This window comes from Ammospiza caudacuta, chromosome 15 (assembly GCF_027887145.1).
Source record: "Ammospiza caudacuta isolate bAmmCau1 chromosome 15, bAmmCau1.pri, whole genome shotgun sequence".
Classification (NCBI taxonomy): Eukaryota; Metazoa; Chordata; class Aves; order Passeriformes; family Passerellidae; genus Ammospiza; species Ammospiza caudacuta.
In genome coordinates, this window is record NC_080607.1 from 11112962 (window position 1) to 11128020 (window position 15059).

The 15059-nt window shown below is 46.2% G+C and overlaps 1 protein-coding gene across 1 annotated transcript; it reads left to right on the forward strand.

Moving 5' to 3' along the window:
- Positions 1 to 2089: 2089 nt before the first annotated feature.
- On the forward strand, positions 2090 to 7630 carry FITM2 (fat storage inducing transmembrane protein 2). Its single transcript, XM_058814629.1, has 2 exons — positions 2090 to 2287; positions 4955 to 7630. Exons 1-2 carry the CDS (start codon positions 2115 to 2117, stop codon positions 5604 to 5606), a joined length of 825 nt encoding a protein of 274 aa, XP_058670612.1. The 5' UTR covers positions 2090 to 2114; the 3' UTR covers positions 5607 to 7630.
- Positions 7631 to 15059: the final 7429 nt, after the last annotated feature.

The following is a 15059-nucleotide window of genomic DNA, read 5'->3' on the forward strand; positions in this document are numbered from 1 at the left end:
GTGAGAATCCGCGATTTACAGAGCTAATCCTCAAACATTTCAAGCTGGGCTGAGGATAGAAAACATTTGCAGCCCGTGCCATCAGCTGCATTCATCTGGAGCAGGTGCCAGGCTTACGAAATCCCCCCGCGTGTGGCAGACAGCGCAGCGCGCCTCATTAGCTCCCACCTCCAGCACTGCAAACAGTCTGCACAGCACTGACCCAAACCTGGGAAGCACAGGAGGTTTCAAGGAGGTTTCAAGGTTTCAAAGGCACAGGGGATTTAGGCAGACAATGAGGGGCTCTGTGAAACCTGCTCCCAAGCCCCGCTCATCCTCACTCATTTGAGTGAGCGCAGCTGCCTGTCGTTTCTAATTCGGGGTGCTAGACATGGCAGTCCTGCTAAAAACAACAGCTAATAAATTGCCAAATGCCATTTACCCTGGATAACCTCCTTAGCCCAAGCCCTCCATATCTGCTGGGGCTGCTTTGATGTGTTGATCTGCTCTCTCAGCCCAGATGTTGTCATAGATTTGCTGACGATGACGGCGAAACAGCTTTGAAATACTCTGGCAAGAAATACTTTCCCATCCTGTCTCAGATGGGATCTGCTTCTCCCCCCCTCCACTCTTACATTTTTCTTACTGAGGCCATTGGGATGAATAAAGGCTCTTTGTTCATTCAGCCATTTCTTTTCTTGCTGATGATTTTTTATATTTTAAAAACTAAGCTGAAGTGATAGCAGCAGCTGTTCAATAGATGAAATAGGTCTCAAATACCACAGTAATGGCCTGTGTTTGGACACCACTTTCAGCCTTAGACAAGGAGAGTGAAATGGCATGAGAGCCTTGACAGCTCCAGAAATACTTTCTCCCTCCCTCTTAAGACTGAGGAAAAATTAAAATAATTCTACTGATTGAGAAAATTCTGAGATTTTCTCATTAATATCATGGTAAGACCCTCTTTTCAGATGTACTGGTAACCTAGTTAAAAGTAGCGCTTGCTCTTTAATAGGGCAAGAGAAAACATCCTCAAGTTGCACTAGGGGAGGTTTGGATTGGAGATTAGGGAAAATTTTTTCTCCAAAAATGTTACAAGCACTAGCAAAGGTGCCCAAGAAAGTGGAGAGGTCACAATCCCTGGAGGGATTTAAAAGACGTGCGGATGTGGCACTTGGGGACATGGTTTTGTGGATGGGTCTGTGGGGAGGCGTCTGTGTGGATCCGTGTGGATGGGTCTGCATGGATGGATCCATGGGGATGGATCCATGTGGATGGGTCTGCATGGATGGATCCATGGGGATGGATCCATGTGGATGGGTCTGCATGGATGGATCCACATGGCTGGGTTTGCATGTGTGGATCCATGTGGATAGGTCTGTAAGGATGCACCTATGGGAATGGGTCCCTGGGGATTGACCTGTGGGCATGGATCCTTGTAGGTGTGATCCTTGTAGGCTCCGTGTGAAACTGTGTGGATGGATCCTTGTTAATGGCTCTGTGTGGATGGATCTATGTGGATCTGTGTGGACGGCTCTGTGTGGATGGATCCATGTAGATCCATGTGGATGGATCCCTGTGGATGGCTCCATGCAGATGGATCCGTATGTATCCGTGTGGATGATGGATCCTTACAGATCCCGGCGGATGGCTCCCTGAGGATTGAGCTATGCAGATAGATCCCTGTGGATGGGACAGATGAACAGATCCCTGTGAACAGATCCCTGTGAGCCGATCCCTGTGGGCCGATCCCTGCGGGCCGATCCCTGCGGGCCGATCCCTGTGGGTTGATCCCTTTGAACAGATCCCAGTGAACAAATCCCTGTGAGCAGATCCCTGTGAGCTGATCTCTGTGGGCCAGTCCCTGCGGGCCGATCCCTGTGAACAAATCCCTGTGAGCCGATCCCTGTGAACACATCCCTCTGGGCTGATCCCTGTGAACAGATCCCTGCGGGCCGATCCCTGCGCACGGCCGCTCGCACACGGCTCCCTCACGACTCCGGGAGGCCCCCGCGGGCTGCCAGCAGAGGGCGCTGTGTGGCGGCGTCGTGTGGCGGTGCCGGCGGTGGCCGCGCGGGGGCGCTGCGGGGGCGGGGCCGGGCCGGGCCGGGCGGTGCGGGCGCTGTGGGGCGGCCATGGAGCGGCTGGAGCGGAGCGGGCGCTGGCTGCGGGCCGCGCTGGCCCGCGGGCCGCTGCGCCGCCGCCTCCCCGCGCTGCTGCTCGCCATCGCCGTGCTCGGCTCCGCGCTCAAGGACAGCGACCTGGTGCCCGACACGCCGCTGCAGAACAAGCGCAACCCGCTCAACGTGTGAGGAGGGGCCCGGGGTCGCGGCCGGTGCGAGCGGGAGGGGCCGGGCAGGGCGGACGGAGCGGGCCGGGGTGCCCGGAGCGGGCCGGGGCCGGGGGTCGGTGCTGGCCGCGAGTGCCGCGCTGGGCCGGGGTTGGTGCTTCGGTGATGAGATTTCCTGTTCCTGACTCAAAGGTTTCAGAATACCGGGAGTTTGTGGCTCAGTCTTTATTGGAAGGGGGGAGAAGGAGTTTTGGTTTTTCTTTTTTTTTTTTTTTTTTTTTTTCCTTCTTAATCTCGCAGATAATTCCTCGTATTTGAATAAACTGATTTCACTTTCTCTGGCAGGCAGTGGCAGGAGCCGAGGGCAGGGCCTGGAGCTGTGTCAGAGGGCTAAGGCTGGGTGTTAGGAAAGGATTCTTCATCAGGATCATAGCTGAACACTGGAACAGGCTCCCCAGGGCAGCGGTAACAGCACCAGGGCTGACAGAGCTCAGCATTCTGACATTTTGACAGCATTTTGACATTTTGACAGCATTTTGACAATGCTCTCCGGCACATGCTGTGACTCTTGCACTCTCCTGTGCAGGGCCAAGGGTTGGGCTCCATGACCCTTGTGGGTCCCTTCCAACTCAGCAGATTCTGTGATTCTGTGATAGTTACCGCGCTGATCTAAAAGCCAGCTGAAGGAAATAGGTCTTTTAGCATCTTTCCTAAAAGTAGAGTGGCTGCCATCCTTTCCTGGCACTTGGGCGATGAGCTAACTGGCTTAGTCATTCTGTGAAATGAGTTTAAGCATTTTGAAGGAAGCTATGAGCTGGGCTGGAGCACGTGTGCTGTCCGTCTACAGGCCTAAAGTAAAACTAAATTTCTGTTTTCCTCTGTCACTTGGGGAGCTTTGGACTTTAATGATTCAAATCTGTCATTTAGTGACATGGGAGAAGAGCTGTTTTTGGTGTGATTGAAAGAGCATTGACAGGAAACACTTAGAGAGAAATTGATCTTACAGTAAAAGCATATTTCAGTTCAGTTCTCCTTTTTAAATAGAGGAAGGTGATCTGTACTGACAGTTTCTGAAGCAAGTATTTTTTTCCTGCAAATTACTTGCCTTCTAGCTTGTCAGCAGTAACCTTGGCAGCCTTTCTTGCTTTTAAATAAAATGGGGGGGTTATTTTCAACTACTGTTTCATGGTAGCAGCTGCAGTTGCCACACAAGGATCACTTCTGTAAAATTAAAGTCCTGGGCAAGGCCCTGACAGGTTTGTTAGGGTCAAAAGGAGGATGCAGAACTCCAGACTGGTTTGGCTTTGCCTTTGATGCTCAGGTGAGGATTAAATGATGACTGTGTGTTGTGTCCATAGCTCAGGCACAGAGCAGAGTTCAGCTGTCTCTGTTTTCAAACTGGGCTCTGGGTAACAAAGGGGCTGCACAATTCCCTCTCCCACCAGCTGAGAGGAAGCAAGCACCTTGGAAAGTGCTGGTGAGAGAATCAAGATCCTGGACTGTGGCCTCCTTAATTCATTAATAAATTCAGTTACACGTGCTCCAGTTTAAGATTTGAAAAGAGAACAAGTTAACACAATACTCTCTTCTGTTAAACAAGGTATCAACACATTGTCAGCTGGGCTTCAAGATTTTATGGGCATCACAGCAAAAGTTTTCAGGGCAGAGAGTGGATCTAGAGATGGAAGGATTTGTGTATGCTAAAAGAAGTCTCTCATTGATTGAAAGGACAATAAAGGAACAACATTGAGCTGCCTCATTTATTTAGAAGGACATGAGAGAGAAAAAGCTTCACAGGCTGATGAGGGGAAAGAGCCAGCTCTTCTGGCTGTCTTAAGAGGCTGAGGTTGTGAAAGGCTTTGTAAGCAAGGATAATTGAGATGGTGGAAGAGTCAGAGAAGGGGTTAGTGTGGTCAGGGTGGCAAGCTAAAAATACATTCTTTGCAGCTGCATTTTGAGTAGGGCAGAGTTGAGCTGCTTTGTAGGGTCAAAGTGATTGCAAAACTGACCTGCAGGTCTGCTGCAATGAATGAGGGCTCTGGGCCCAAGGCAACACTGCCTTGGGAACAAGTACCTGCCTGAGGAAGTATTCAGGTTTTGGGCTTGAGGGGAGTACTGGGGATAGGGTTAAGATTGTGGCTAAGCTGTATTTTGGGAGGAGGGCACAAGTGTGGCATTCACATTCTCTGAAAAAAATCCCTTCACGCAGGACTTTTCTCATGGGAAGCTGAGAAGAAGCAGAGAAAAGGAAAACAATTCTTAACTCATTTGGTTCTCCTCTGTTTTGCTCATGTGGACTGTATTTGGAGATTATTTCATTGGATTCTGGTGTGAGTTTTGACTCATTGGCTAATCAGGGCCAAGCTGTGTCGAGACTCTGGAAAGAGTCACAAGTTTTCATTATTACCTTTTTAGCATTGAGTAAGTATAATTTCTGTATTCTTTAGTATAGAATAGTATTCTTCAATATATGATAGTATTATAAAGTAATAAATTATAAAGGAGTAAATTAGTCTTCTGAGAGCATGGGGTCAGATGCATCATTCCTGCCTTTATTGGGACACTCCCTGCAAATACAACAGGGCCAAGTCTCTTATTTAGACGGTTCTGAACACTGACCTCGAGCACTTACTCCACTGTGGCATTTCACCCGTGCTGGTGTCTCCTTTGCCTTTCCTCTGGCAGATACTTCGTGAAGGTGGCCTGGGCTTGGACTCTGTGGCTGCTGCTGCCCTTCATCACCCTCACCACGTACGAGCTGGGCCGGAGCAAGCTCCTGTACGGCCGCACGCGGAGCGCGCTGCTGGTGCTGCGGCGCCTGGGGGCCCTGCTGGTGGGCACGGCCGTGTGGTACCTGTGCACTGAGCTCTTCATCTTCATAGAGAACCTCACAGGGGAGTGCTCCCTGCAGGGCCAGCCCAGCCAGCCAGGCCAGCCCCCCCGGCTGTACGCCTCCAAGCGCGAGTGCCAGCGGGACAGCGGCGTCTGGAGCGGCTTCGACATCTCGGGGCACTGCTTCCTGCTCTCCTACTGTGCCATGATGATCCTGGAGGAGCTGGCTGTGCTGGAGGCGCTGGCCATAGAGCACAGCTCCAAGCTGAGGGTGGTGATCAACGTGCTGCTGGTTTCCCTGTGTTCCCTCACCATGATCTGGGTGTTCATGTTCCTCTGTACTGCCCTGTATTTCCATGACTTCAGCCAAAAGCTTCTCGGTGTGCTGATAGGTCTGGCAGCTTGGTATGGGACATACAGGTATTGGTATTTAAAGCCCTTTTCTCCTGGACTACCTCTTCCAAATATACCTTTGAGTTCAAAGAAATACAGCTATAGCAGATAAAATAAGGTTTGAAATGTTTTGGATTTTGCTTTCATTACTGGAGTAGTTGAATGTAGGAATGGTTACTGTATTTCCACTGTAAGGAACAAGGTGATGGGTTGGAGGAAACCTAATCTGTACTAGCCATTGGCTGGCAGGTGGTAATGAGCTTCTTCCCTGTGAGAAGAAAAAAAATCAGGATTGGAAGAGGTCTGCTCTTGTTTAGGAGCTGCCAACTGGGATTGTCAGCAAAGAAATCAGGAGCTCAATCTGTTTCTCTCACTAATAAATGAAGTAGCAGACCCAAGGCTAAAAGAGGCCTTTGATCTTTAGGAGTGTGATTTATCTCAGTTAATTCTCCCTCTTCCTTTTTGAATTATGTCAAGATATTGTGGATGATCCAGACCTCAGGCTTTTTTTAATGTTCCTATTTGTATTGCCTTATGGGAAAGCTCTAATAATCACAGTGCTGCTAAGCATTGCAAAAATACCAATTCTTGTGGAAAACGGTTCTGTTGTGAAACTGGAACATCTCATGTTCTCAAGTGTTAAAAACACTAACTTGCCAGAAATGCCTCATAGCTGCTTCTGCAGCAGAGGGTAAGTCTGAGGTGCAGTGTCTGAAGCAGGCTGATTCTCAATTCATGCCATGTCCTAAAAGGAAACTCTTGGAAAAACAAGCCTTAACTTTCTCCTTAGGTGAGGTAGATGTAATAATATTTTGTCATTTTATTCTAGACACTAAAAAACCCAAACTCCTTCCTGTTTTGCTAAAAAGTCTAGTATGACGATTGGGGTTTTAATTTTTTTTAAAATCTAATCCACTACACACTTTGCAACAACAAATTCCTTGAGTTTGTTCTTTCTTCTAGAACAACAGTGGAATTCTGGTGTTCTGAACAAGCTAGCTTATCCTGCTATTTCCCAAATGGTCTGCTTGGTAATGAGTGAAATGCATTGTTTATCCTGGGAGCTGCAAAGCAGAGTGTGCTTGAAGCAATATTTATTCTTGCAATACCAATAAGCTATTTAATTCTGATTGCACATAAAGCTGTGGCCACTTTTGATGTGGCTGTAAAGCCACTACTGAACAAAACACTGCTAGTAGATAATGAATAGGGGTGAGATGGGTTTGCTCATCTTATCAGTCAGATGTTTAGCGTAGTTTTTATCTCCAAAAGCTTTTAATTATTTCATAGAGGCTCATTCATGGTGCAGTTGCATGAGGTGTGTTTGACAGTGATGACAGGACAGCCAGGAAGGGCTGTGGGCACCTCCACTGACCCCACAGACTGCAGAGTGACTTTTTCTGCCTACAGGGTGTGATGCTCCATGGTAATCTTGGCACATTTGCCAGCTCAGCCTCTCTTTTCCAGCAAGAGAGTGGAAGCATTTGCAATTCCTCCAGCAGTGTTAGTTCCATGCTGTGGTCTGCCTCTGAGGAGAGCTAAATTCACTGGAATTCCCACTGAATTTGGTGGCAGGTGGGAGCTGTGTGTCCTTAGAAAGAGCAATTCATCTCTCAGAAAAGCTGTCCACAAAAGGGTTATGTCTTTTCTGTCAAACTCCTCTTGATTTTGTATTAAATTGCCTTTTAAGCTGACTCTTTGAAAATTGCACTGATTAACTCATATTGGGTTTAACTAAATTTGTTTAAACAATGCAAATATATTTGCAGACACTCTTTTGATGTAATTTAAGCCTACTCCCAATAGAGCTAAGCTAGACTGCAAGCCACATTCACCATGAAAAAGGATTATATTATATACCCAGAAGGTTTTATGATTAATTTCATTAAGTTCCTATTTTAGGTTATCTTTATGTAACTTTGCTGTATAGACAAGCCCTTGGAACAGGAAATGCTGTTTACTTAAACCAACTGACTTGCTGAAATTATGTTCATTTTCACAAATGTTTTGTGCAATCACTGTGGATATTTTTGTCCACTTTAACCAGTGTCATGCAGATTATTTTTTTAATGGAAATAATGTAGGATATGGTTATTCTCTTATTTAAAACAATGAAAGAAAAACATTTGAAAACTTTATCAGTGTTTGTGTCTGAAAATCTGTTCCTGCTATGTGTAAAGATGCTGTTGTTACTCTCCACGTCCCTGGATCACCCAGCCCCCAGAGTTTGTGGGACTACTGAGACATCTGATCAAACTGGCACTGAAATTTCTGCACTGTTTGAAAGGGTTAACAGAGTGATGGGTCCTCAGGAGTGCAGAGTTTTAAAAAGAAACAAAAACACACAAAAGCCATGCTGCCTAAAGCAAGTTTCCCAATGTGTGCCTGTTACACCCAGCAGTTCATTTTGTAAGCATGGTTTGTTGTAGCAGAGGGAAAGCCTAATCCATTGAAATGTATGGGGATACTCCCATGGGCTGGAATACTCCTCCTGAGTTTGGAAATGCTGGGGTCTTTCTCAGAGCCCAGACACCATGGCCAGCTCTTGGCTCAGAAGGTTCCCTTGTGCTCCAGACCTTATTTGTGCTTTTTGACTCTACTCCAAACTAGGAATCTGCTTCCTTGTGCTTCATCTGGAAACTTAAAGTTGCAAATTTCTTGTTCACATCTTTGCCATCACATTTATCTGAGTTTCATTTCTCTCCCAAATTTTATCATTAAAATAAAAATTGCAGCCTCTCCACAACAGATTTGCAGCCAAAGAGAAACAGTGCTGGGAGCAGCTGGATTTGGTATCCTGTGCCAAAGGCACAAATCAGCTGTCAACAGGTATTACTGGTTTGTTTCAAGTGTTGGGGTGGATTTTTTTTTTTTTTTTTCTGCATTAAAGTATTCCTGTTGTTCTCACAGAGCTGTGTTTCTGTCTGCAGAATTACCCAGGGAATTTTTGTCTCCAACATCTTACTAACATATTTCAACATCTGTCTGTTAATCTTTCATTGCCTGTGTTTGGGCTGTTTTGTGGGCCCTGTTTCACAGTTGTTTCACAGGAGCAGCATTGTCCTGACTGTGGTCAAGGCAGCTCTTGGTGCCTTAAACATTTTCCTCTGCTGGGAACAGGTAGAGCACAGTGGGAAGAGAAACTGCCTTAGGATTCATTTCACTCTTCACTTACCTGGGACTCTTTCAGATGTTGGTGTCACTGCAGGTGAGCTCAGGCAAACAGGAAAGTTGAGGTCTTTCATAAGAGCCATGTGAGCAGCTCAGACTTTAAACAAGCCTGAACCCAGGGTTTGATTCTTCCTCCAAGTTTGTTAAAGCAAATGTCATCCATGAATGCTTCACTGGTGCTAAATGATATTCCTGGTTTCCCAATTTATTTGTGTGTGCTGAAACTTGGGTTGTGGGTGGCTGCAAAAAAAAAAAAAAAAAAAAAAAAAAAAATCCTGTTTTCTGTTTTGGTGTGTGGCAATCGGTGACAAAGTGAGAAACACCCAGTTATGCCCTGGAGTGCACGTTAATGGAAGAAACTGCTGTGATATGTTAAATATTTTGGGAAATCGGTCTTTAGTTGTGAACTCAAGTCAATGGTCACTTCATGAAATAGTAACTGATTTGTCCACTGTAGCTTAGTGTTCCTCAAACCAGGACATTCAAAGTAGCTCCCTGCAGCTCTCTGCAATCAGCCTTCTCCAGCTCTTTGATCACCTCGTGTTATCTCCTTTTGCTCAGAAACCTGCTTCCTGGGATTATTTCTTTTCATAGCTTCATCTCTCCTCCTGGAGCACAGATTAGTAATAAATGCTCTCCACCTCTGCTGGATGTGTGCTCTCTCAGTATTTTGCCTTCCCTCCTTTGAGGCATTTTGCAAAGCTTAAGATGAAAGTAATTAATAGACACAAAAAGGCTGTTGTGACTCTGAACTGATGTTTAACTGTTGTTAAACTGCTCTGTCACTGTGCTGGTGGAAAACCTGGAGAAAAGCACATGGTTTATTCATTTAAGAACTGCACCTGATGTGCTCAAGCTCAGGGGAGGAAAAAGATGATGTGATGAGCAGACCTCGATGCATTAGGAGAGTTACCTTTGTCCTTCTCTTGGACTGAGTGCTCACTTCACTGCAGGGTGCTTTCATCCAGGTGCTTAGCAGGAAATCATTAATTTGGATATGGGAAGAGTCCCTTAGTGCCTAAATAAAGTACAGAATGAGAGCATAAAGTTTAAAAGCTGAAAAAGCAGACATGGAAATGGCTATCAGGATTGAGCGCAGTCCATGAAATCTAAGGCAATTATATAATTGTATTATTTAGTCTGAAAGCTTATTTATTTTTAAACTACCCCCTGTCCATCACAAAATGAAAGATAATGCCATGTGCTTGTAACAAGCCAAATTACTCCTCTGTAAAGCATTGGGACTAAAACAAAATTAACAGTAGGGGAAGAGCTTTATATCCTTTCAGGAGGGTTGGATATCATAGGAAAGCAGCACTTGGAAAAATGCCCTTTCCCTGTTGTGCTCTTCCTGTCAATGTGTGCAGTGACAGGAGATCTGTGGCAGAGCTGAGGATCTCCCTGGAGGTGAAGGCTGAAGAAAGGAAAATGTTCAACAAGAATAAATGCAAAAACTTACTTTTTCCTCACCTCTCTGAAGCCTTTTCCCATCCAGTTCAGGTTAGTTTTGTGCATTCCCTCAGTCCTGCTTGATACCAGAGCAGGAACTGGGCACATCCTCAGTGTAAATGTTAGCTTCTGAAATCCTTTCCCTGGATCCTGCCCTGCCTGCAGAGCCCTCCCTTGTCATGGGTTCTGTGCTGGGAGGTCACTCGTGGTGTGACATGTTGGTGACAGCCTGAATGCTGTCACCACCGAGGAGAATTCAGCTGAACAGGCTGAGCTCAGAACAGCCGACTCTGGTGGGGAAAGCCATGCAAAAAGGGTGGAAAACAAGGATGCTGCTCACCCCACAGAGCCTGTTGGCCTTGTCCAAATGTGTGAATTGTTGTTCCCACACCTAGCAGGGTTGTGCTGTTGGGGTGGCACCCTGGGCCTGCCCGCTGCAGGTTTTGCAGGTGATGGCAGCAGGCATGGACCTGGTGTGGGCCACAGCTCTGGTGCTTCAGCTTTGTCATAGCCTGACCTGATTCCATTTTTAGAAGAATGGGAGTGATAGAGGTTTGAAGTTTTTAAGAATATACGTATTTTTTATCTTGATTGTCACAGTTTGGAAGTAAGGAGAAAAAAAATGTTTTTTGGTTTATTTTGTTTGCTGGGGATTTTTCTTTGTTGTTTTCAGAGATTTTGTTTGGGGTTTTTTTTCTTGTGACCAAGGGAAGAAAAACCTATTGCTGTTGTGTGGTGCTTGGATCCCAGGGGACAGAATGGCAAGAAATTGCTTCTGGTAAGCAAAAATAGAAGAGTGTTCAGGAGGCTGGTGGTGGAGTGACATGACCTTGTGTGTAAAGAGCGTGTGCAAAACTGCACTTAACTATGCAGGATACTTGGTTCTGTGTCAAGAACTGCCTGCAGCATTACACAGCACCCTCAAACCTGGTTACACTGTTCTGACTGCAAAGTAGCTTTATTTGGATAACTCTCCTGGAGCTAAAAAGGATTTAGGTCGCAGGAGAGATGAGGTGCTGGTAGGAAAGGGCTGAGAAGGGAGGCAATGCAAGCACGGGGGATGGATGGTATTATTTTTAAATGAATGTTTTAGAAATCATTGGTCTGTGCTGTTTGTTAAGAGGTTTTTAGCAAGATTCCATCTCCTTCCTTTCTCAGCAGTTCTTCCTCAGACAGGGGGAAGGGAAGGGGATGCAGAACCTGAGAGCCCAGGGACTCCTGACAGCAGGAATGTCCCTGGGGGATGGTCACACGTGGCCTGCTGTCTGTGACAGGAGAGTGACACCAGAGAGCCCAGGGGACAGCAAAGGGCTAGGACAGCAGAGAGGGGTGAGGAAAAAAAGGACCTGAAAGTAGACCATTGTGCAGAGGGAACAAAAAGGAAGAAAAACTCCTGTGAGCTCCTGAGAACTGGGTGGAGGTTGACATTTTCCTTATTGAAGCTCTCTCCAGTGCCAAAGTGACATGGAAATGGAAATTATGTCCTCTCTGCAGGTAGAGCCTGGCCAGCAGCACACAGGTACTGCTGCAGTGATGGACAGAGCAATTCTTCATCCTCATTATTTATGGCAGAGCTGCCATTCCTTCTTCCACTGAGAGCTGCTCAGTGCAGGCTGTTTTCTCTCTGTTTAATCCTCCAGAGAAAAGCCAGTTAAAAGGAGAATGAAGGAAAATGACAGTGAAATGTCCTTTGGGCACATTTGGGGATCAGCACCAGGGGAAAACCAGGAAATGTATTTATCATGAATGTGCTTTGTCAGAGAATCTAAGTTGCTGTGTGTTTTTATTACTGCTTGTAGCTTTAGATTCAGTAGAAATGGCTGGGTCTGAAACATCTGCAGTTTGGCCACTGAGGCCATGCTTTGGGAAATCTTTCAGGCATACAAAATCTGTTCCTGTTCACTGCATACAGAGACGTTTTCAATTTTAATTCACACCTGTGGGGGTTGAACTTTTCCCTGGGCACTGCTGCTGAACTGGGGACTTTATGCCACTATGGCAGAAGGAGCTTTTCTACAGACTTGTGTAGCAAGAGCAGCTTTGCTGTGAGTAGGAATTGCCCTTTTATCCTCAGCTATGCCACAGGTTTGGGTTACAATAGTTAGCTCTTAGGTTGTACATTTTTCCTGTTTCTTTGGGTTTTTAGTTTTTAGTCTCATATCATCATATTTTATATTATCCTAGCCATCTCAAAGTACTGTATTCATACTATCCCACATTATTTCAATCCCACATACCTTTCAGTAGCCTGAGGGATTTAGTTGCTGTCACTGCCTGCATTGTGGATCCAGTCTGGGTGGTTTTGGCTTTGATCCTAATGATGGCAGTGAACACCACCAAACACAACTTGATGTTAATTATTTTCACAAGCTTTAATGTTTTGGTGGTATGTGGGGAAATCCTTCATTTACTTTCACAGCCGAAAGGAAGGAAGGGGCAGCTCCTACACCATCCCTCTTCCCTCTGTAGCCTGGATTCTGAAATTGCAGTTGAGGGGTAAGGATGGTTTTTTCCCTTCAAAAACAGAGGAGCACTTGGCAAATAATTTCTGACAGGGCCACCAAATGGTCACTAGACATTCTTAGGCAGCTCTTGATTTATTTGGCAAGTTGTGAGAGGCTCTGTGGTGTGTTCCCTGTCCTCTGGCCAGCTTGGTGTTGAAATCCTTTATTCTGCATGGAGAGGTCCCCTCCATCCCTTGCCAAGCAAAGGAGAGCAATGCCAGCCAGCAGTAAGGCTGACATGTACATTTTCAATTTTCATAATCGAGTCTTTTGAGCAAATCCTGTAGGAGTAAAAAGATTTCAGAAGCTGCAGCTCTGCAAATGTGACCCCTGGGAGCCTGTTAAACAGGAGGCTTGGGAGGCAGGAGGGAAAGGCTCTGTGTCATCAAGCTGCAACTCAGGGGTGCTTGGACTTGACAGAAAGCTCCTGATTTTCATTCCTCTGATAATTACAAGTTCCACACCTCAGCACAGACACAGATTTTAAAGCACTGAGGTGCCTCAAAGCACATTTGTCTCTAAAACACAGGGATTTTGGAGGATAAAAATTTGCTTGGGTCAATGAGTACATCCAGAGTGAAGGAGGACCCTGGCTGGGGTTGGGTCAGGCACACAGGAGTATTGGGAGCAGGATGCAGCAGGAGCCATTCCCTCTTGTCTGAAAATATAAAATAGCATCTCTGAGGTGCCTCACCTTCCAGCCTTTCCCCTTGGGCACTGCTGTTACCCCACACCTTGCTGAGAGCAAAGCAGAGAGTCCTGGAGTGAGAAACCAGATTTTTGCCATCATTTCCATGTTTCTGTGTACAGAACATGCCCTGGGCAGCAAACAGGCCAGTGCCTGGCTCATGGCCAGGGCGTGCAGTGGGCTCCCCTTCACAGTGGAACTGGAGCAGAAAGGTCTGATCAGGCTGAGATCAGTCAGAGCAAGAGCAAATTTCTATGATAACAGCCTGTAATCACCCCAGGGCTGCCTATGGACACGGCTAAGGGGATTGATCGGGGCTCTGACATTCATTCAGGGATCTCACACATCAATCCAGCCTCTGCCTGCTACAGAAATTGTCTTTTATCACTCTCACCAATTGCTTTTCCCTGGAGCAAAGTCCTGGTACTTTTTCATTACCAGGACACGAAAACAAGGCTTAGTGACAGGGAGTGGCGCCAATTTTTTTTTTTTTTTTAATATTTTATTTTTATTTGGTCCAGAACAAAGGCTTATTATTTGTAAGGTTTTCTGTGAGCTGTTTAGGTGGCCTGGAAAGGCCAGGGATGGCCTTGAAGAGCCGACGCTTCAAAGGACGAGGAGAGACTTCTGATCTTGTCTCGGTCTTGGTGTTTATTAATTGTTTATCTAAAAGATTTTCTTTCAGCCCGACAGAGGTCTGCACAGCAAGTCAGCCATGGGCACACTCCCGAAGCCCCCGGGCGGTCACTTATCTTTATACCCTAAGTTACGTGTACAATATTTATCATTTCTCCCCAATACCTTCTACCCTTATTAACCGGTGCACTTCTAGTAATGACCAATCCCAAAGTGCCACCACCACCACAGAAGATGGAGGCCAAGAAGAAGAAGAAGAAGGACAGGACACGCCCCAATTCCTCCATCTTACTTCTTTAGACCCCCCTGTACCAAAATCCTAAACCCTGTGTTTTACACTTTAACTAACTTATCCCTTCACCATTCACCCAGTGAATTCCTCCCAGTCCTCATACAGGTCTCATCTCCTGTGTAGGATCAAAATCCTGCCACCAGACACTTCTGGCAACATTCCAGGATTCCCGAGCCCCCCAAGGGTGGTCTCAGCCTCTCTGCACCTCCATCCTGAGGTGCTGAGATCCCACAATTATTGACTATTTCTAGCTGAGAACCTGTATAAAATCCACCACAACAGCATCAGTGGCTTCCCAGCAGCCCACAGTGCAACACTGGTGACAGCTCCTCTCCTGTTCCAGCTGCTGGGCTTCCTCCTAACAGCTGCATTTTAACAGTGTACTCCTAACAAAACACACACCTATTTTCTCCAGTGTTCAGAGGTCTGATTTGCTCCATGGCTTTACAGTTCTGTGGTTTAAAATACAAAAATAAATAAAATTAAGGAGCAAAGTAACCAGCAGCAGTCTTGCAAAGCAGCTTCCTTCTGCCTCATTCTTGGGCTGAAACCCTAGCAATGGAGGAAGTTTTTGCTCTTCTTCCCTCTGGGTTTCCTGGCCTTGTAACCCATTAATATTCCTTTCCGGGCCTGGAGTGTGCATTTCATCAGCTTTTGGAGATCACCAGGGAATGTGCATGTAGGACTACAAACAAAGGGAAAAGGGTGAAATCCTGGTAAGGATTTTATGTTGGTGTACCTTTATAAGTATTTCTGGGGGGTTTATCACCAGCTAATTGACCAAAGAGAGGATGACCCCTAGTTCATTTTACACCTTTCAGATTC